The sequence below is a fragment of the Cannabis sativa genome, chromosome 6 (assembly GCF_029168945.1).
Source record: "Cannabis sativa cultivar Pink pepper isolate KNU-18-1 chromosome 6, ASM2916894v1, whole genome shotgun sequence".
In the NCBI taxonomy this organism is placed as follows: Eukaryota; Viridiplantae; Streptophyta; class Magnoliopsida; order Rosales; family Cannabaceae; genus Cannabis; species Cannabis sativa.
The window spans coordinates 63,016,524-63,040,516 of NC_083606.1; the positions used below are offsets into that span (position 1 = coordinate 63,016,524).

Sequence of the window (23,993 nt, forward strand, 5' to 3'; positions counted from 1 at the left end):
CGGTTGGGCAGGAACCCAACTGGATGGTCCCCATCATAGAATACATAACGAAAGGTGAGTTTCCCCAAGAAAGGGCACTGTCCAGAAAGATTCAGTATTAGGCTCACTGTTATGTAATGATGGACAAAATTCTTTACCGAAGAGGATTCAACATGCCTTATTTAAGGTGTGTATCGGACCCTGAAGCTAGACAAATTATGCTAGAGGTCCATGAAGGGTTCTGTGGAGATCACACAGGAGGACCGAGTCTCTCAAAGAAAATATTGAGACAAGGATACTTTTGGCCAACAATGAAAAAAGATTGCATAGACTACGTCCAAAAATGTGATTCGTGCCAAAGGTTCGCGAACATACCGAGAGCTACTCCCATTGAGATTACCCTGATGACTAGCCCCTAGCCCTTTGCGATCTGGGGGATAGATCTTATTGGGTCCCTGCCAACAGGAAAGGGAAGAGTAAAGTATGCAATAGTAGCAGTAGACTACTTCACCAAATGGACGGAGGCTGAGCCAATGAGGACTACAACTGCTAGAAAAGCACTAGACTTTATTATTAAAAACATAGTGTGTCGATATGGCTTGCCTCACAAAATAGTCTCTGACAATGGAAAGCAATTTGATTGCGAAGAATTCACTGACTTCTACAACCAACACGGAGTCGTAAAAAGCTTCTCTGCGGTGGCAAGGCTGCCAACAACCGGACAAGCAGAAGCAGTCAACGAAATTCTAAAGGTCACCCTAAAGAAGAAGCTGCTGGCCTGCAAAACAACTGGCCCGAAGAGATGCCAAGAGTGTTATGGGCCTACTGGACGACCCCCAGAACCACGACCGGCCACTCACCCTTCTCAATGGCGTACGGTTGCGAAGCAATGGTCCCGGTAGAAACGTTATTCCCGTCACACCAGAGAACAACTTATGATCCAGCTACAAACCAAGCTCTGTTACAGGAAGCGCTGGATCAGGTTGAAGAGCTCCGGGACGAGTCGCAAATACGAATGTCAGCTTATCAAAAGAAGGTGACCAAATATTTTAACTCCAAAGTTTAAAACAGAAAATTCACTATTGGGGATATGGTCTTAAGAAGAGTCTTCCCAGCCACCCAAGAACCCGGAGTAGGGGTACTTGGGCCAAATTGGGAAGGGCCATATGAAATCGAGGACGAAATCGGCTCCGGAACCTATAAGCTAAAAAGGATGGATGGAACCATTGTGCCAAGGGCCTGGAACGCCGATCACCTCCGAAAATATTACCAATAGTCCAAATATGTAACTTAGGCTTTGTTTAAAGGATTTGTACCGTCTAAGTGTATGCAACCTCTGAATTTTAAATAAAACTGAGTGCCTTAAAAACAAAGTTTTCATGCCACTCAGGGGGGTACTAAAGCATACCACACGGACAGATGAAAAACAAGCCGAAAGTAAAATATCCTGACCCAAAGGGCAGGTCCAAAAAGAAAAATTATGAATCAAAAAAGATCATATGTATAAATATCCTAACCCAAAGGGCAGGTCTGAAAGAAAAAAAAATATGCATCGATGAAAAAAGATCATGTATATAAAAATCTTGGCCCCAAGGAAAATGTATACATACAAAGAGCCCGGGGATAGGCCTTTATCATTGTCTCCCCTTAGAAAATAAGACACCTATTAAGATAAAGATTGTCTTAAATAAAAGAAAAATAGTTGTAAACAAAAAAAAAAAAAAAGAAGAAGAAAGAGTAATGAGAAAAAGCTTGATGAAGTGGGCTGGATTCAAACGGCCTAATCAATGTGAGGAGGAAGGCGAGGACCAATACGCGCCTCAAGCATGGCGTCAAGTTTCTTCTTCTTCTCCCGAAATTTAGCAATCATCTCCTCAGGTTTGGGGTAGAAGTCAAGCTTGATGCTCTGGCCATTTACCGACCATGCCATATAGACACCATCATCAAAGCGCTTGATACAACGCTTGCAGGAAACAGGGGAGAGGAGCTCATCTCTTTTATCCTTCTTTAAGGCTTGATCTCTAAAGTCCTTGAGCTCCTTCATCTCCACGGCTAGGTTAGCCCTGGACTCCAAGTCCGCCTGGTGCACTTCCTCTAAGGACCTCACCTTGGCGGCCATCTCGTCCATGGCCTCCCTGGCCTCCCAAAGCTCGCGCTTGGCCTTGGCAGTGGCTTCGCCCTCCGCCCTCAACGCTTCCCAGTGCCTCGCCTCCAGCCTATCCCTCTGCAGGACCTCCTCTCGGAGCATCGCCTCCGCTTGGGCGTCCCTCTATTTAGCCTCCTCCTTGAGCTTCGCCTTAGCAAGAGCCTCTTTTTGCTTAGCCTCCTCCTGGATCGCCCGCCTCTCAGCAGACAAGTGCTGCAGGATCCTCACGACCTCGTCTATGCCCCCAAATTTGGACAGGACGAAGCCATGATTAACTATGGTCTTGGAGAGGTGGCTGGTCTCCGCAGTAATCTGGAAAAGGAAGTAAGAGTGAGAATAAAAGCCTTAGGCAAAATATCGAGGAAAGAAATAAATCACAAGTACTTACTGTTAGCCCAAGATATGTTTCCAAGAGGGGGGTGAATTGGAAATTTAAGCTAATTTTAGAAATTTAAAAATCCCAAAGACAATTCATGCAAATATTTAAGTTTAATGCAATAACAAAGATAATCACAAGTATAAACAAATAACAAACTAGAAATGTAAGGAGTTTAGGGATAGAAATTGCAAACTCTTAATTTTTACAAGGTTCGGTAGAACTAAGCCACCTACGTCCTTGGTCTTCAAAGCTATGGACCTAGCTTTGAGTTCAACTATCGAGCCAAGTTAACGGGCTTGACTAACCCTTACAACCGGAGAATTTTTCACCAAGGTTTTTCCCAAACCTCTCACAATAGTTTTCTTCCAAGGACTATCAACCTCGACAGATTGTTGAAGTGCCAATCTCACTTTTCTCGGGTTGTTTACAAAATCGGTGTCAACCTCACCTACAACCGAGTTGTTTTTATACCGGTGCCAACCTCACCTCTCAATACAATGAATATGTAATTTTAAAATACAAAGTAAACTCTCTCTAATAAGATGAAAAACAATGTAAAATCCTAGAGAGAATTGCAAGCACACTAGAGAAGATAAGAACAAGTTTGGCTCAAGTGTGTGTGGTTGGTGTGTTTATGAAAAGATGATAATTCTTTAGGTTAGAACACTTAGAATGATGTTATATGATGAATAGAAGCTCAACCAACCTAATTTTTTGAGTGAAAATCGAGTTTATATAGTGTTTGAGTGAAAAATAGCCGTTTATAGCCGTTGGGCACGAAAAACGAGACTCCCTCTGGGAAAATCGGTTCACCGGTTTACAATAGGGTAACCGGTTCATGGAGAACCGGTTTACCTCTTTGAAACCGGTTAACCTAAATCCAGGCAGTGGGAAAAGTTCGATTTTTCGCACTAAAACGTGCATAACTTTTTACTCGTTTATCCGATTTCAAAAATTCCAGTTGCGTTCTCTTAGTTAAATGATATGTGATCTTAAAAATCAATTTAGAAAATTTAGATATCATTTTTTGTGAAATAACTTGTCGCACAAGTTAGTGAGCCAAACTTTTGAACTTATAAATCCTAGTGTACTATGCAAATCACTTTAACAAGACTAAAGCAAATTTATACCATTTGATTATTTGTAGTCTTGATGTAGATGAGCTTCCTAGCTTGATTTGCATGTTTTGATCCCATGTTGAATTTCCCGAGAGTTGACTTTTGACTTTGACTTTGACTTTGACTTTCGGGTTGACTTTTGACTTTGAGCTTTTTGAAGACCTTTTTTGAATAGGGTCTTGACTTGTTGATCCCTTGATGAATCTTTTGCTCTTATGAAGTATGAAGTAGTTTATATACTTGTTGAATCTACTTCTTTGATTATGTTTGACTTTACCGAGCAAATATAGATACTCTGTGAACTTGCTTGCAAAATAATCAAGAAAAGATTAGTAACAAATAATAATCAAATATTTGTTTATCATCAAAATAAATGAGTGAATGACTTTTGGTCAACATTCTCCCCCTTTTTGATGATATCAAAATATTTGATTATTTTAACGGAAAGAAAAAGTAAATTGAAACATGTTGAGTTTAGCTCCCCTTTAATGTATGCATATGTTGTTTATACCGTTTTACCTTTGCATATTTAATGTTACCCTTTCTTAACATGACAAAGCTCCCCCTTAATCATATACTCAATAAAGTTGTTAATACTTGAAAACATAATATGATTAATGCCAAAATAATCAATTCCAATATTTCTCCCCCTTTTGATTTCATCAAAAAGGATGGCAGAGGAAGCAAGGTCAAGCTAAATATATTTCTCCCCCTTAATCATACAAGATATGACTTGTATCAATGAAGCACAATGGGTAAAGAGAAATTTCAAAATGCATAAAAAGATGAAAGTTCATATAGTCAAAACAAGTTTAAACATTCAATCTACCAAAAAAAATATGTCAAAAACCTTGAAAGTAAGAGATGCAGGTAAATAATGGCATGGTTATGATTTCAAACCTTTTCTCATACCTCAAGTATGATAAAACAAATGTGTTCATGCACTTAAATTAATTAGATGACAAGAGTTGAGACTTTTTGGTAAGTTTTTCAAAAATTTAAGCAAAAACAACATATGTACCAAAAATTAGTTTTATGCATCCTTTTTGAAAAATTCTTTTTGTATCAGATTAAACATGATTAATATGAAGTGTACAAGCTGGAAAAATAGAAAAAGCTTCAAAAATGAGAGATTTTGACAAGTTTTACTCGTTTTGGTCATATAAGGTCATTTTAAGCAACTTACATACTAAAAATTGATTTTATGCAAAATTTTCATGCAAAATCTTTTTTGACAGCTGATATATGATAAAACAAACATGCTCAAACAAGAAAATCAGAAAAAAGTCAAAAATCCTAACTTTTCGGTAAGCTTTTCGATTTGCTTAAAAACTAGAAATCTACCAAAAATGAGTTCTATGCAACCAAATTGAAAAATTCTTTTTCCAGTAGGTCAAAAATATCAAATGTGAGGTGTACAAACTTACGGAATTGAAAAATAATGAAAATTGAGCACGTTTGGAGAAAAACACTCTTTTAGGTCTTAAAAAGTCAAAATTATGCAAGATAGTACCAAAATCAAGATTCGAGCATTATTTTTGAAAAATTCTTTTTGAGACAGTTTATATATGAGTATTTAGAGATGTACAAGCTTTCAAAACAACAATTTTCTCAACAATATGAAATTTTGGCTAATTTCACCCATTATGGCCTTAAAAAGTTGAAAATAAGCAAATGACATACCAAAATTTTGTTTGAAGTATATTTCAATCAAGAAAAACATTTAGGCATGCTAAATACACTCATTTGGACATGTTCAAACATATAAACACATATACTAGCCAAATATGTAAAAATTCACATATTCACTAGTTCAAAGGTATGTCCAAAGTTTACCAAAAATTTGCATAATGACCTATAATGTGAATTTTTCACCATGTATAGTTCAAGAATGTCAAAACTCAACTAATCAAAACTTTTATTCATAGAAATAGTATGTGACATACCAATTAAGCATGTATGCATAAGAGAGTGAACAAGAAGGATCAAAAGCAATTCAATTAGCCAAGCACTTCAAATTTCATTTTCTTTTTATCTAGGCATCTTAATCTCATCAAAATAAGTAGAATGAATAAGAATGATATTACCGATTCCCAAATTTGTTAATTTAGGTTGTGTTCAAGAATTGACACGCTCTTTTTCTATGCTTTTTGAGACTTGTTGGTAATGTAGGAAATTGGCATTCTTCATTAAGCATCAACACCCAAGAGCCAACTTTGATTCCTCTTTATTAATACCTACAAAATAAACTTATATCTTTCTTTTTGGTACCCACATGACTTTGGGTCCTTTGATGTTAGTCTTTAAAACCTTTGGTATCCAAATAGCCTTACCAAAATAGGCATTCTTTTTCACATGGCAATAGGATTTAGTATGACCATCTTTGTTACAATAAGTGCAAGTTAAGTTCAAATTACTAGATGATTTGACAAAGAAATTCCTAAGAAATTTTTGTTTCACACTAGTGTTATATCCTATGCCACTTTTTGAAAAAGCACATTTTTGACTCCCAAGCATCATTTCAAAATTCTCTTTTCCTTTTGTAAAATTGTAAACCACCTTATTTAAATCATCAATTTTAGCTTTCAAGTTTACAACATCTTTTTCAAATAAGGAACACTTTTTGCATTGGGTTTCAATCAAAAACTCAACTTCTTTGACTTTCAAAGCCTCAACTTCTTCAAGCAATAAACTTATTTTCTTTCTTTGAGTTGAGTTCTTAGCAAGCAATTTTTCAAAATCAACAAGCAAATCATTGAAGGATTTTGATAATTCATCATAAGACATATCAAGTGCATCATCATCACTTTCACTTTCAAAATCACTTGTATGGTTAGGATTACTTACCTTATCATCAATGGCCATAAAGCAAGTGTTGGCTATCTCATGTTGTTCATCTTCGGAACTTTCTTTCTCACTTTCACTCCAAGTAGCCATCATTGCCCTTCTTCTACTCCTCTTTCTCAAAGGACAATCCGTTTTCATATGACCGGGCTTTTTGCATTCATAGCAAATAATTTGATCATCTTTTCTTGAGCTCTCCCTTGAGTTGTAAAATCTATTTGCATTCTTCTTGAACTTCAAAAACTTCTTAAAATTCTTTGTGAGTAGGGTTATATCCTCCATATCACTATCACCATCCTCACTAGCTTCACTATCATCATGTGAAGTGGATTTGAATGCAATTGTGTTCTTCTTCTTTTTATCAACTTCCTCTTCTTCTTGAGCATTCATGAAAATCTCATGATTCATGAGAGAACCAATGAGCTCTTCCAATGGTAGAGTTGAGAGGTCCTTGGCTTCTTGGATGACAACTACTTTGCCTTGGTAGGCTTTGGTGAGACTTCTCAAAATTTTGGTCACCATATCCTTTTGTGTAAGTACCTTGCCAAGAGAGTTCAAACCATTAGTAATAGTTGTGAAACGAGTATACATGCTAGCAATGGTATCATGTTGTAACATCTTGAAATTTTCATATTGAGTAACTAAAAGTTGAATTTTAGTTTCTTTCATGGCACTAGTTCCTTGATGAGTTACTTCTAACATTTTCCACATGTCATGAGCCGAGGAGGCATGCTCAATATTTTTAAATATATCTCTATCTAGTCCACAGATTAAAGCATACTTAGCCTTAGCATTCTTAGACATCATCTTCTTATCATTTTCATTATATGCATCATATTTCTTTATGGTTTCTACACCATCTACAACATGCATAGGAATATAAGGACCATAACATACAATATGCCACAAATCATAATCAATGGATTGAAGATACGTTTCCATTCTAATTTTCCAATAAGGAAAGTCTACCCCATCAAAGAATGGTGCTCTACTTGTGCTTAAACCTTCTAGCATGTTATTGTGTGAATTGCTTGGAAACGCCATGCTCTAGATTGTGAAATCTAATCAAATAATTTGAGCCCTTGCTCTGATACCAATTGTTAGCCCAAGATATGTTTCCAAGAGGGGGGTGAATTGGAAATTTAAGCTAACTTTAGAAATTTAAAAATCCCAAAGACAATTCATGCAAATATTTAAGTTTAATGCAATAACAAAGATAATCACAAGTATAAACAAATAACAAACTAGAAATGTAAGGAGTTTAGGGATAGAAATTGCAAACTCTTAATTTTTACAAGGTTCGGTAGAACTAAGCCACCTACGTCCTTGGTCTTCAAAGCTATGGACCTAGCTTTGAGTTCAACTATCGAGCCAAGTTAACGGGCTTGACTAACCCTTACAACCGGAGAATTTTTCACCAAGGTTTTTCCCAAACCTCTCACAATAGTTTTCTTCCAAGGACTATCAACCTCGATAGATTGTTGAAGTGCCAATCTCACTTTTCTCGGGTTGTTTACAAAATCGGTGTCAACCTCACCTACAACCGAGTTGTTTTTATACCGGTGCCAACCTCACCTCTCAATACAATGAATATGTAATTTTAAAATACAAAGTAAACTCTCTCTAATAAGATGAAAAACAATGTAAAATCCTAGAGAGAATTGCAAGCACACTAGAGAAGATAAGAACAAGTTTGGCTCAAGTGTGTGTGGTTGGTGTGTTTATGAAAAGATGATAATTCTTTAGGTTAGAACACTTAGAATGATGTTATATGATGAATAGAAGCTCAACCAACCTAATTTTTTGAGTGAAAATCGAGTTTATATAGTGTTTGAGTGAAAAATAGCCGTTTATAGCCGTTGGGCACGAAAAACGAGACTCCCTCTGGGAAAATCGGTTCACCGGTTTACAATAGGGTAACCGGTTCATGGAGAACCGGTTTACCTCTTTGAAACCGGTTAACCTAAATCCAGGCAGTGGGAAAAGTTCGATTTTTCGCACTAAAACGTGCATAACTTTTTACTCGTTTATCCGATTTCAAAAATTCCAGTTGCGTTCTCTTAGTTAAATGATATGTGATCTTAAAAATCAATTTAGAAAATTTAGATATCATTTTTTGTGAAATAACTTGTCGCACAAGTTAGTGAGCCAAACTTTTGAACTTATAAATCCTAGTGTACTATGCAAATCACTTTAACAAGACTAAAGCAAATTTATACCATTTGATTATTTGTAGTCTTGATGTAGATGAGCTTCCTAGCTTGATTTGCATGTTTTGATCCCATGTTGAATTTCCCGAGAGTTGACTTTTGACTTTGACTTTGACTTTGACTTTCGGGTTGACTTTTGACTTTGAGCTTTTTGAAGACCTTTTTTGAATAGGGTCTTGACTTGTTGATCCCTTGATGAATCTTTTGCTCTTATGAAGTATGAAGTAGTTTATATACTTGTTGAATCTACTTCTTTGATTATGTTTGACTTTACCGAGCAAATATAGATACTCTGTGAACTTGCTTGCAAAATAATCAAGAAAAGATTAGTAACAAATAATAATCAAATATTTGTTTATCATCAAAATAAATGAGTGAATGACTTTTGGTCAACACTTACCGCAGCCATGGCATTGCTGATGTCCTGAACCTGATAGACGGAGTTTAAGGACGCACAAGCAGCGTACCGTTTAGGCGGGAATCGAGTTAGATGGGAGATGTACTCGCTGGTCATCTCGGAGGCAAAAGGGGCCAAGGTGGGCCCGAGGAAACGGTTGAACCACTCCGTCAGGGGGTCCACGTTCAGATTCCATAGATTTCGGAAGTTCTCCTCGTTAAGAGTGTTTTGCAACTCCTCTCGTAAGACCCTCCTCAAGGCCTCCACCTCAGCATGCCCCCGGGTGTACTCGTCAAGGGCGTAGTTATGCTTGGCTATCCAAAGATTCTACCTCTCCTCATCTCCGGGGATCGGAGTCAACACAATGCCATGAGGCACTGTATACTCCTCCGCCTCGAAGGGGATCCCGGAGTCATGACTCGGGGCCGGAGTGTCCACCCTCCGCGGGCGTTTAGAAGACTCCTCTGCTACCATCTTTCCTTTACGCTTGCGCACGAGAGAAACCTCTTGCTCTTCTTCACCTTCTTCAACTTCCTCAAGAAGTGCCCCTTGCTCTTCTTCACCTTCTTCAGCTTCCTCAAGAAGTACCTCCTCCTCGTCCACTAAGTCAATAGTGTTCGGAGGGGCACTGGAAGAAGCTTTCCCAGAGGTGACCAGCTGGGAAGAAGTAGGACGAGGGGAAACATCAGGACTGTGGGCTCCAGCAAGGGTGGCCAAGATCTTATCCATGTGAACGGCCACTGCAGCAAGAGAAAAGGTTTAAGTGTTAGAACATCTGTGAAAGCAGTGTACACTTAAAAAGCAATCAAGTTAGCCCTACCCTGACTCTCTAATTCGGCCGTAGCAAAGTCCCGAATCTTAGCACTGGCTGCATCATCCCCGAGATAGCTGTCCGAGAGACGCAACCAGCTAGAAGACAGATAGGCTGAAGAGTCCAAGGGAACGGGCACTGGAGGTCCAGAACCCATCCGGGACCGGCCTAAATAATTGCCTAAGTGAGAGAAGTAATATGCCTTTACATGATCCCCCCACCGAGTGGAGGGCATCCTAAACCTATGGAGACGTTCATCGAACCCTATAGGCCTAAGGCTAGCATACTCACGGACAGGAGGGACGTAATGTATCATTAAAGGGGACTTACCAAAACCAGAAGTGCTGGCATCGGGAGCCCCCGTATTCGGCACCTGGACCGCAGGCCTTGATCTGGGGGTCCTTCTCTCCACCGGGCTCCCGATACGAAGGGGCCTTCCGGCGGCCACCTGAGCCTTATTATAAGCATGCTCCTGGGCCTTCTGGAAGAGGTACTTCTAGTACTTATCCTCCGCCGTGGCGATGATGTCCTCCCGGAGTACCCTCTCCGCAGCCGGAACCCTCACGTTCGAGCAGATGACTTTGGAAAGATTGGATTCATCCACCGACTGATGCCCCTGGATCAGCTTGGCCTTCCGGCAGTTCTTTGTCGTGACCAGCTCCCCGACGTCAAGGGCCTTCTTGTCATATGTGGCGAAGGTCTTGGCCCGTTGAAGGAAAAGCTGAGTAGGTTCAGTCCGCGCATAAGGAGGGATCCTAACCCACTCCGTGAGAAGCTCCGGATGCTCCACAGCCTGGAACCCGGAGGAGAAGAAGAAGCGGTGACGGTACTCCTTCACATGTTTCTGGTGGTTAAAGGGGACCGGGCCCTCATTCAAAGGATGGGCCCGGAAACCATAAAAGCCGTCCTTAAATTTGTCTCTCTTTTTGGGGACGGAAACAAGTTCATAAAAATACGGAATCTCTGCCAGACTAGGAGAGCCCCAGCCCCGGGCAGAGTAACAAATAAATAAGCCTGAAAGCAGGCGGTAAGCTTGAGGAATGAGTTGGTATGGCGCAAGGCCGACAAATACTAGAAAATTAATAAACTAATCCTGAAGGGGAAGCATGGCCCCGGCCATCAAGTGCGTCTGGCTCCAAGCTCTGAAGCCCCCGTAGTTGAGATTAGGCATCTCCGCATCCCGGGGCAGCCGGTGGTAAGTCCCGGAAGTCACAGGCTTGATGCCGGCCACCACCACAATGTGCTCCAGCTAGTGGGGGCAAATAAGGGTAGAGTGAAGCTCGGCCGCTTCCCACCCCTTCGCACGGGGCTTATACCCTTCCTGGCCCACTGGGCCCTTCAATACCTCCTCCAAGGTGGCCAAACGTTTCCCGCCTTTCTGTGAAGATTTGGAACCGGATGCAGACTGAAAAAGATTGAAAATTCCAGCAGTCAGGCCCCAAACCATACCCTAAGTCAAAAAAGGGAATGGGGGTCCCCTAACCGCTGGAAAGAGGCCCCCTCCGGACAGTTGTCATCAAGGAAGCCCTAGAAGGTTTTCCTTGACAAAAGTCGGGTGCAAGAATCCCACAGATGGTGACATTACGAACAAACAAAGAAAAGGAAAAAAGGGTAAAAATTGAGAAGACAAAGTCCTCTCTGAACCCTTGAAGGTCATCACGTGAAGAAAAGATGGGTCCTTAAAAAGAAAATATATATATATATATATATACGTAGAATAGAAGTAACTCCAACATCAAAAAGAGGAATCTAACGTATTACACAGAAACTCAAGACAGAAGTTCCCAGAAAATTCAAACATTAAACCCAGAAAAAGTAGATGAACAGTAAAGCATGCGATGTGCACGAACAATAAATTAAAGTACGAGATGTGAAGAACTTACATAAAGCTTGAGAACTGGGCGTTGTTGTTGATCGGCGGTAAAGGGTTGATTGACAACGGTGAAGGAAAATCAATAAGAAAAATATGGTGTTTGAGGGTTTTCTGATTCGAAGGTTTCTTTCTCTCTGGAAAACTTGAAAAAATTTGGTGAAATTCTGAAAGTAACCAAATGAAGTGAGAATGGTGGCTTTTATAGGCCAAAACACGTGTAGAATAGGCGCGATCATCTACCAATCGAACGGTTGAGAAGGCACACGATTCGAATTCCCAGGATCCGACGGCTGAATTGATTCGTCATCAAGGCGGTGGAAACGATTGAGTGTTTGTCTGACACCCATTAATGCGCTGTATTAATCAATGGACTAGAAACGAATCGACGCCTGCAAAAAGTGAATCGTTGCAGTAGTGGTGATCATTAAATGCACCCCCCACGCGCCCAAAGCACGTGCCAGGAAACCGAGGAGCCAACCGGAGGCATCTAAGCAAGCCTTGTTCATTTCACAATTAAACAAGGCTTGGGGGTAAATGTTGCCCCTAATTTTGCCCAATATACGTGGACCAACTAGACCAGGACACGTGGACACAAAGGGTTTAGCACTTAAATTAATAGCTAAGTCTTTGTGAAGAAAGGCATTATCTTGGATATGCCTCCCGGAGGAGGCATGCAAGGTTTTCTATGCTCCCGGAGAGCGAGGTAGCATCACAGCATCTCCGGGTGGTGTCAGGCTCCCTCTGAGCAGTCATCTCACATTTAATGCCGCATGGGAGGAGGCGTGTTGGAACTGCCACACGCAATAAAGTCTGACGACACAACCCCCGATCTGCACCTACAAGGCTATGACCAATAAAGTCTAATGATCGTTACTTTGTGAAGAATCACATCAGTCAAAAGGGAATAAGGACAGCTCTCATAAAATCCCTAAGCCACCTAGGGATTTGACCATGCATTACCCATGGTATATTCATTGGGAATGCACAACTTTATTGATGGTTACAGAAATACATGTACCTTAATTCTACGGATCACCCCATAAAAATACTATAAATACCCCCTCAAAGCTCATTAATGGGGGTCGAGAATTCTGGGTTGCATAAGCGCAAGAAGAGTAAATACTCACCAAGAACATTCTCTGTATTAAATACAATCATAAATATACAGACTCGTGGACTAAGGCTCATTAACGCCCCAACCACGTAAAAATCTCTCTCTTAATTTCTTACAATTCTCTAAACTACTTTTATTTTATTGGTTGTCGAAAACCTCGGTCAACATCTTTCAAACCCATTTTAGGATCAACTTTAGAGGACTTCAAAGGAGGTTTCTTAGTATTTTTTGAAATTTTTTTAGCAGATGAAGGGGACTTGGAACCTAACCTAGTGGTGGTCATTTATACAAGAAGAAAATTAACTGTAAGAGGAAAAAAGAAATGCAGCTATGGAAGATAGGGGAGATCGTAGCATAGATGGGAGGTTGAAATTCGTGGGTTACGGCTTCACAGGGGATGATAGTGGGTTATGGAAAAAGAAAAAAAAAACTAACAAAAAATAAAAGAAAAATAAAAAAAATGAATGAAAGAGAAGAAGGTGGAAGAGATGGAGTGTAATATTGGAGATGAAAGAGATGGAGTGTAATATTGGAGAAAACCCATGACATAAGCATGCATAGGTATTTTTGTAATTATCAAACTTTTTAAAATATAATATTGAAAAATAATTTTTTTAAAAATGTTTAAATAACTGAATAAAGACAAAAATATAAGAAAAATGGTAAAAAAAGCACACCAAGGGTAAAAATCCCAATAAATTATAACATATAATTCTTAATAAATTATGTAGTTAATAAATTTTAAAACTAAGTTTTCTTAAAAAAAAAACTTTTAAGTATTTATTTTTGCACACTATTCCTACAAATATATATATATATATACATGCCATATTGAGGAAAAAAAAAACAATCAAAACATGTTTTATATATATATATATATATAAAAAAAATAAAATTTAATTCTATTAATGAATCAAACCAAATCATTCTAACATATAATAGATAATTTAGTAAAAAACACAATAATCACCACTATAGGATCAACTCCCACATAATAAATTAAGGGTGAGAAATGAGAATTTTTTAATAATTTAATATGTAGAAGTCTAAATAAGACTTCTGTAGAGGTTATATATTTTATATATACACTACCAAAAAAAAGTTAATCATTTTATAGTCATTATAAAAAAAATTTATCACTAAATATGACATATAATCATAATAAAAAATTATTTGTAACATAATATTTAAATATAAATTATTACTAATTTAGTTTTAATTATAACAAGTAATTAAAAATACATTTAGTTACAACAAATTGTAATTTTTTTATAACTAATATATTTAATTACGAACTTTTTAGTTACAACATATAAAAATAATAATTTATAATTAATAATAATTTTTTCACTTTTATTTATAAATTTTATTGTGATTAAAATTAAAAAAATTTCTTATAATAAGTTAATCAATATTTAGTATTTTTCCACACAATATATATACTATTTTAAATTTTAAGATATTGTACTTTCACGGATTGTAATCCGTGATGTACGGCAGCCGTCAGATGAGAGAGTTATTTGATATGATGACTGAGATTGATCTAGGGTAATTAGGGTTAGAAAGTATAAACGTACCCTGACACTCATTTAATATACCCTGAGATCCATCTAATGTACCACGAAATACATTCCGTGAAAATATATCACAGGACAAAATCATATCCCATTTTAAACTTTATCATTATCATCACGTCCTTTCATAATTATTAAAGTTGAGTCAAATCCAAGATATAAATTATATTCAAAGTAATTTAAAATTGAAAAGAAAACACACACAAATTATATGTGGCTAGAAATAGAAAACAAGCTATAGTTGAAAATATATTTCAATTAATTGGCATAATAACTCCAAGTTACATTATATCAAAAATCAAGAGTCTATGGATTCTCATTGGTGGATCAAATGGCCAAATGTTTATAGTTTATATCATCAAGAGTATTAATAAGTGTACAAATGGAAAATTGTGACGCAAACCAAGTTGATTTTCTGTTTGGATGCCGAGAAAAGCCACATACATGGATTAAATTGTATAAATTATTCTCTTGGTCAGAAAATACCATTCTGTATTGTTCCAACTCCAACATGCATATGTTTATGAATATTGTTCGAAAGAGACACTATTCTATAATGATATCTCTTGCATGCGCATCTTATTTAATATATAAATATTTTTAGGTTAATTAAAATTTTGCCCAACTTTAATATGTACGAAATTTCATTATGATCTGTGAACTTTTCTGTCCGTTAAGAATTTCTCTCGAATTATTGAGATTGTTGAATTTAAAGACTTTTATCCAATTTTATTCAATTTTACTAATTCGGTGATTGTCCATGTACTAAACCATACTTCCCAAATTTTAATATCTACCAAATCATACCCCTCAAATTTTCACATGTGCCAAATCATGTCCCTGAACTTTCATCTATATTAGATTTTTCTTACTAAAAAGTTCTTAATCCAACAATCTCAATAATTCACGAGAAAATTTTAACGGTTTTTAAAGTTTAGAAGACATGATTTGATACATGTCAAAGTTCGAGACAAAAATCTTAATTAACCATATATATATATATATATATATAGTATTGGAATTTTTTTTCCTAGCAAAAAAAAATAATAATATTGGAATTTTCAGATGGTGTCTTAGCTAGCTTTGTTTGTCTTCCTTGATTCTTTTTATTGGTATATACAACTTTAATTAGGTTGGTGATGGATGGTAATTAATATATATATATAGATTATATATATATATATTGTATATTAATTAAATAATATAATTTGTTAATGCTAGACACTTTAAATTTTTTTCAAAAATATATATATATATCATACATAATTTCAGTCATCATAGTTCTATTAATTAATTTCACTATTTAAAATTACCTTCCACCATACAAGTTGACTTAGAAAAATATATATAATTCAGAGTATTTTAATTAACGTAAATAAGCTAAATTTACATGTAACTATAATAACTTAAAGAATTATTATCCTAGTGAAGAAGATCTCGATGGATTTTGAAAAAGCTTAGATGTCTTTATTAGTTTTCGGATGTGCATAATTTTTAAGGATTAATTACACTATCTAAATGAGATTTATTTTACAAATCAGTACAAAATCATACCTTTAACACAATTCTGATTACATATATTTGCAATTAGTATGAAAAGTATCTATTATGTTGCAATTTTATCATTACTCAAAATATTGAAGATTTTGACCAAATTAACTAAGCTGACGTACTTGTTAGTTTATAGCCAATCTATTTTATTAATTGTTGGTTGATTAATTAATATTATTGATATCATACAATGTCATATTCAATTCATCAATTGAAATTCCACCTTAATCCAACCATTTTTAGCTCAATCCAAAGGTCTAATAGGAGTATGCAATCTTATCATAATATAATATAATATATATATATATTTATATATATATATTACGTACAAAAGTAAACTGACTAAACCCATTTTCAAATATGGTAGTTAATTTTTCTAATGTACGTCCAATAAAATTTGAACCACTTTTATGGAGAAAAGAGGTGGATTCAATCAATTGTATCCTATATATAAACCTCTATTGGTTAATTTCGATTTATTTATCAAACTTCTCAACAACTTTCCCTTTTTTTTTCTTTTTTTTTTTTTTTTTGAAAGGAATATCATCAAATATATAGGCACAAAGCGAAATGTGTCGTTTAATTGGAGGTAATGAAATAATGGATTGGAATGGAAAAGAAACAATTTTTATTCCATTCATTTGTTTAGTTGCATTTAAAACTAATGCGGAAAAGAAACAAGGTCTAAATATTATTTGATTGATTGATTAAGAAGAAAAACAGAGGAGAAGTATAAATACAGAAGGGACAGAGCTAAGTAACTAACATTCTGACATTAAGCAAAGAAATAGGAAAGAACGACAGTAGTTACAACAGATTAAAAACTAGGACACAACTTAATACTGAATACTCAATACCCCCCCCCCCCCCTAAAGATGGACGGTATACATCGTATACAACCATTTTGCTTATGTGAGAGTTGAGAGTGGTGGAGGCCAGAGGCTTTGTGAAGACGTCTGCGAGTTGGTGGTTGCTGCTAACCGGGCTGAGTCTTAGTTTTGATTTGTTGATTTTGTCCCTGATAAAATGACAATCAAGTTCAATATGTTTTGTTCTTTCGTGAAAGGTCGGGTTGTTTGCTATGTGAATGACAGACTGATTATCACAATAAATGAAGGCTGGTTGGTCTTGAGGAATGTGAAGGTCTTGAAGCAAATATTACAGCCAAGTGAGTTCACTGCCAGTGGCTGCAAGTGCTCTATATTCGGCTTCAGCTGAACTACGAGAAATGATAGGTTGTTTCTTGGTACGCCAGGAGATTAAACAGTCCCCAATGAAGATGCAGAAGCCAGTTGTTGAGCGACGGGTAATGGGGCAGGAGGCCCAGTCAAAGTCAGAGAAACCTCTTAGATTGAGAGAGGATGAGGCTGAGTACAGTAAACCTTGTCCAGGGCTGCCTTTTAAGTAACGGAGAAAATGGTGGACTGCCTGTAGGTGAGGAGTTCGTGGTGATGCCATGAATTGACTGAGGATGTTTACAGCAAAAGTTATATCTGGTCTAGAAAGGGTGAGATATAACAGTTTTCTCACGAGTTGTCGATAGGGAGAAGGGTCTTCGAGAGGTTCTCCTTGTTGATCATCTAGTTTGATTCTAGGTTCCATAGGAGTCTTGGCGGGTTTACTTCCAACATAGCCATTGTCTTCTAGGAGTTGCAAAGTATATTTTCGTTGGGATAACACCAAGCCTTCCTTTGCACGGGCTATCTCAAATCCTAGGAAACATTTGAGTGTGCCAAGAGCCTTTAGAGAAAAAATTTCATTCAAAGTAGATTGAAGTTGGTTGAGAAGAGCAAGGTTGGGGCCTGCGAGTATAATATCGTCTACATAAACCAATAATTCAATGAAACTGTCATGAGATCCTCTATTGAATAGGGTATAATCTACTTGTGATTGCACAAATCCCTCTTGTATTAAAGCATCAGATAACTTCTTGTACCATTGTCTTGAGGATTGTTTGAGACCATATAGTGCTTTGTTTAATTTGCAAATTATGTCCGATTCATTAGAAAACTCAGGGGGGAAGAACTAAGCCTTTGGGAAGCTGCATATAAACTTCTTCATTAAGATCTCCGTTAAGGAAAGCATTGTTGACGTCAAGTTGCAAAGTATGCCATTGTTTGATGGTGGAGATAGCCAATAGCAATTTGAAAGTAACCATTTTAGCAACGGGAGAAAAAGTGTCGAAAAAATCCAATCCTTCTTGTTGAGTGTACCCTTGTGCAACAAGGCGAGCTTTGTATCTTTCGACAGAACCGTCACTGTTGAGTTTTATTTTATACACCCATCGACATCCTATAGCTTTCTTGTTAGGAGGTAGACGAACATAAGTCCAAGTCTTGTTTTTGAGTAGTGCGAATAGCTCCTTTTGCATTGCTTGGTTCCATATTTTGAGCTGAGATGCCTGATTGTAAGTGGTAGGTTCGAAGAGAGCTGTGATGACAGAAACAAAAGCTTTATGAGTATCAGACAATTTATCATAAGATAAGAATTTATCAAGATGATGAGGAGTGGAATTTTTGTCTTGGAGGACTGAGTGACACTCATAATCACGCAAATATGCTGGTGCGTCTAGGGACAGATGGTATCTCTTCTTGCTGAATTGGAGTGGCTTCATTGTCAGTAGGCTGCTGTTGTGTATAATCGTCAATATAGTCACCATTATCAGCATCTATATGCTGATCTATATCCATATCCTGAGGTAAAATGTTAGTACCAGGAGAGCTATTAACAATATCAGGAAAATCATGTACAACAGTTTCAGATATATGAGGAGAAGGGAAAACCATTTTAGAAAAATGATCTATATTATTTGTAGAGTTATTGAGGCGATGAAAAGGATATATCTTTTCATGAAAAAGAACATTTCTAGAAATAAAAAATTCTTCGGTATTTATATCATATAGTTTGTACCCTTTTATGCCTTTAGGATACCCAATAAAAACACAAGTTCTAGCTCTAGGAGTGAACTTGTTTCTGTGGGCAGTAAGCGTGCTGGCAAAGGCTAGACATCCGAAATTTCTTAGTTGATCATACTTAGGCAACTCATCATAAAGGATTTCATATGGGCTCTTGTTGTCAAGATTGGGTGTAGGTGTGCGGTTTATGAGATATGCTGCAGTAAGAATGCAATCTGTCCAGAAATGAATAGGAATTTTAGCTTGAAAATAAAGAGCACAAGCAACGTTTAAAAGGTGCTGATGTTTCCTTTCTGCTATTGCATTTTGTTCGGGAGTTTCCACACATGTGAACTCATGTAAGATACCATATTTTGCAAAAAGATCTTTAAAGATTAATTCAGGTGCATTATCGGACCTGAAACATTTAAAAACACATTTAAACTGAGTTTGAACGTAAGCCAAAAATTCAGGAACAATAGTCATAGCATCGGATTTTTGTTTCATTAAAAAAATCCAAGTAAATCTAGTTTTATCATCAACAAGTGTGAGGAAATATTTGTGATTGGTGTGAGAAGGAATATGGTAAGGCCCCCATGTATCACAATGTATTAAATCGAATTTGGATTTAGCAAAACCAATGTGCTTAGAAAATGAAATTTTCTTTTGTTTTGCTAAAGGACAAACATAGCAGGGAGATTGTTTATGAACATTGTCAACATTACAATGTATTTTATTACAAAGCAAAGCTAATCTTTTGTGTGAAGGATGCCCCAACCGACAATGCCAAATATCAGCAGTGACATTAGCATTGCACATCTGGTTTTCAGCATCATCCAGTATGTATAAGTCGTTCCATTCCTTACCTCTTCCAATCACATTCTTGGTTGCTTTTTCCTAAATGTCAAAGCTATTAGTGTCAAAGTTAACTTTAATGGATTCAGTTTTAGTTAAACAACTAACAGATATTATATTGAATTTGAACTAAGGAACATATAATACATTATCAAGAATTAGGTGTTTAGAAAGGACAACAGTGCCACTTTAATTTACCATAAGAGCTTCATTATTTGGCAAGATTAACTTAGTGTTAGGTACACAAGTTATATGCTGAAACATTTTGGAGTTATTGTAGATGTGCCTAGTGGCACCCGAGTCTATTATCCAAGATGTATCAACGAATTCAGATGAAGCACAAGTGAGGATTATACCTGAATTACCTGTCGAGGTACTAGGATCAGAAGGACTCACGTTTGGTTGCTGACCAGCAAGGAGGTTAAGGAGTTGTTGATACTGATTTGCATTGAGCTGAGGCAAAAGTGTGTGTGCATCCTCGGTTTTCCCTTTGTTTTCTTCACTGTTTTGGAACTGGTTTGCCATGCTTTCGTTTTGCTTGTTAGACTTGAAACCAGGTGGGTATCCGTGAATTTTGTAACATCTTTCAATGGTATGCCCATGGATGTTACAATGAGTACAAAAGGGTCTTCCTTTCTTGGGAGCTTGAGACTTTTGGTTCTGATTATCAGACCTGTTACCTTTGTCTCCTTGAAATGCAAAAGCATGACTAGTATTAGGATCACTTCCAGCAGTGATATTGGCTTTCTGATTTTCTTCTTGTGTCACAAGATGGAAAACCCGATTTACATCAGGTAAAGTGTCCATCAAAAGTATGCTTCCACGGACTTGAGAGAAATTGTCCGAAAGTCCCATAAGGAATGACATTATGTATTCCATATGGTAATGTTCCTGCATTTTTTTAATTCCCCCACAAGTGCATCCATTGCAGATGCAGCTTGGTCTATAATTGGCCAATTCTTCCCAAATTGTCTTTAATTTGGTGAAGTACATACTAATGGTTTGAGCATCTTGCTTTAGATTCATTAGACTCTTTCTAAGATTATAAATGTGTGGTCCATTTCTTTGATGAAAACGGACCTTTAAATCAGTCCAAATGTTAGCAGCCGATTCATCATATAGGATACTAGATGATATCTCTTTAGAAACAGAATTCAAGATCCATGAAATGACAATATTATTATTCCTAATCCATGCATTATATAGAATGTAATCAGATGGCATAGTTTTAGGAATAGATCCATCCAAGAATCCAAGTTTATTCTTTACAGATATGGAGAGTTGCATTGCTCTACTCCAGGAAACATAGTTATCTTGCCCAGTAAGAAGTTGTGAGAAGAGGATGTTACCTGGGTTGTCGTCGTGGTGAAGGTAGTATGGATTCGTTGGATCCTCGAGTGGATTCTTTTGATTAATGAACTGAAATTCTTGATTTCCATGGCTAGTGGAAGCTGATGGATTATCTGCAGATTTCGACATGGGTTCTTCACTTTCCATTTGAGTCGTGGAAGGATTTTCATTCGACATGAATGAAAGACAGAAGAACAGAGATAGAGGCGCGGTAGAAAGGTCGTCGGAGAAGAACACAAGAACACGACGCCAGTACTGGAGAAGAAGAACGGAGTCGATTGGATCGCTTCAGGGAAACTATATCTTTCCCTGCTCTGATACCATAATGTGGAAAAGAAATAAGGTCTGAATATTATTTGATTGATTGATTAAGAAGAAAAACAGAGGAGAAGTATAAATACAGAAGGGACAGAGCTAAAGGCGGTGCAAAACAAACTCCCAACCACCTTAACTAACTCCAACAGCCCTAACTAACATTCTGACATTAAGCAAAGAAATAGGAAAGAACGACAGTAGTTACAACAGATTAAAAACTAGGACACAACTTAATACTGAATACTCAATAAAAACCATTGGAATACCATTTCGATGGAATAGTTTTTCCATCATTTTGGTGGAATGACTATTCCATTTTAAAATGGAAGGAAAGATCATTTCAATGCAAGATTTGAAAAAATTTAATAATTTTTTTTTATCAATTTTTTTATGCATTTTAATTTGTATTCCATTCCATTCCTATTCCTATTTTCATTCTCATTCCTATTCTCATATTTGCACATGATCATCATTGCTCAAATACAATTAGGAAGCCCCGACCAATTTCCATCGCGATAGCAAGTTAAGAGCATGAGCAGTGTGCCATTATAGTAGCCCAATTTCAATGAGAAATAATAATATAAAAAAACGAGTTCCAAACCTGAAAAGCATCACTAAGAACTATCCCATATTCACATAAAATATAACATTAGAATTTTTTTTTCTTTTGAGTAAATATTTATTTGGTATTTTGTATTTTATCAAAATAGATATGTGGTATAGTTTTTTTAAATGAAAAGATCTCCAAATGTAGTTATGGTTATGGAAAGTTAGCTGTCTCCGCTCCTGGGAGTCTAACTTGTCAATGCGGGAAGGGTCTGTAAGGAAAGCCAGTCTTTTTCCGAAAAGGAGTTCCAGGTGGCTACTTGTTCTCTGCTGGAAGGGAGTTTCGCATACTCGACTCTTTTCCTATCTAGGAAGTTCCTTCAGCATACGCTTCGGTCTTCTATTCCAGAAGCGTATATCTCATCTGGAAGCACGTTATCTTATGCTGACATGGAGATTCTATTTCGAGGAGTTGTTAAGTTTGTTAAGTTGTAATAACTTAACAGCTTAACAGTTGCATCTACCGAATTAAAATCTTTATCCTAAGTCTATATATACCACCAACACTTATCAGTTTAGGGGTAATTAAATTAGACGAGTTTCGAGAGGTGAATTCGAAGAGATAGATTAAGAGGTAGAGAGAGAGGTACAGAGAAAAGAAAAAGGTTGAGTTTGGATTTTGTATGAAAAATCTTCTATATATGAAGAAGATTCTTGGGTAGTGTGAGAGTAAACACTTTGAGAGAATCGATCTCGACTGTAGTTGTACTCTATTCTTGCTCAATCAATAAAGAGGACTTGGTGATGTTCCAGAACTGTAGTAAAGTCATAGATTACATCGATCTATAGAACATGATACCAGTATATATATCTTGGTATTGATTTTATTGTCTTACTGTTTTAAAATTTTTTTATTTTAAATAACTCTGCCATCCCTATTTTTTCTGATTACTGTTTGCGTTTAATTTATCTTATCATTGCTAACTGTTTTGGTAATTAAAATTTTAATTATTTTAATTTTGCACTTTAGCCCAAATTTTCCCACAACATATTAGTACTTTATACTTTCGATAATACTCATTTAACACCTATGTCTTATGTAGATATAGATTTTGCACCATGTCCACAAATTTGATTAATGAAAGTGTATAAATTTAACAAAACTAACATATCTAGGTTTTAAATTCAAAACAAAAATAAAATTCAAATATTACTTTTGATTATGGTCAATTTTATAGAGACCATAAGAAAACCTATGATTCACACATTAAAATCACTATCTTGAGGAGTAGGTCGTGGATAATACCACTTTTGAGTCCAAACAACCAGCAATGTGACTAAAAAAAATGTTGAAGTGTAACGCATGTCTTTCAAAAATATGAAGAAGAAAATGTACTGGTATTGCTTAACACTAGTACTTAAATATGTTATATATATATTGGTATAATCCAATATTAGGTTTTCCATATTTTTAGTTTTTTGAGTTAAAAAAAAAAATTATTAACCACTTAATTATAAAATGATGCCCGCGTGCTAGTATTTTGGACATTATTTCTTTTTGAGGAAATTATATTGTATACCCACTTTACTTTACTTGTTTTAATTTTTATCTTTATTTTTATATTCTTTAAAATATACCCACTTTTATAGATGATGTCCTCATTAAATCTCTTAGGTTAATGTAAATTATATGCTAGATTTAAATAAAGAGTAAGGATATATTAAGAACCCACTCACTCTAAAACATTTTTCGTGTCATATCATCTCAAAGAAATTTTACTTTAGATTTCCTTGGTAGTTTTTTTGGAATTGATAGAAAGTTTTAGGCCAACTTTTATTATAAATATCAAACTACTCATTATCTTATTTATGGTTTTTTTTTTTTTTTTTTGAAAGAACATCAAGTTCATTAAACAACAGAAAGATAGTCGGGAATCACAGGGGGAATTCCCTCCCCTTGCACCAAGTCAGTGTTTAGGCTAGACAATCTACCTCTCTTTGCTAACTCATCAACAAAACTATTATTAGTACGACTAA

General features: G+C 36.3%; 1 protein-coding gene across 1 annotated transcript; it reads right to left on the bottom strand.

Moving 5' to 3' along the window:
• Positions 1-17,154: 17,154 nt before the first annotated feature.
• LOC115695384 (uncharacterized mitochondrial protein AtMg00810-like) lies at positions 17,155-17,960 on the bottom strand. Its single transcript, XM_030622451.1, has 2 exons — positions 17,933-17,960; positions 17,155-17,816 (listed from the first exon to the last, which is right to left on the bottom strand). The coding sequence occupies exons 1-2, from the start codon at positions 17,958-17,960 to the stop codon at positions 17,155-17,157; spliced, it is 690 nt and encodes a 229-aa protein (XP_030478311.1).
• Positions 17,961-23,993: the final 6,033 nt, after the last annotated feature.

Coding starts and splice junctions, on each gene's coding strand:
- LOC115695384 (XM_030622451.1), bottom strand. CDS start 17,960: ATGGTCTCAAACAATCCTCAAGACAATG. Junction 17,817..17,932: donor AAACAATCCTCAAGACAATG/GTACAAGAAGTT, acceptor TGGTTTATGTAG/ACGATATTATACTCGCAGGC.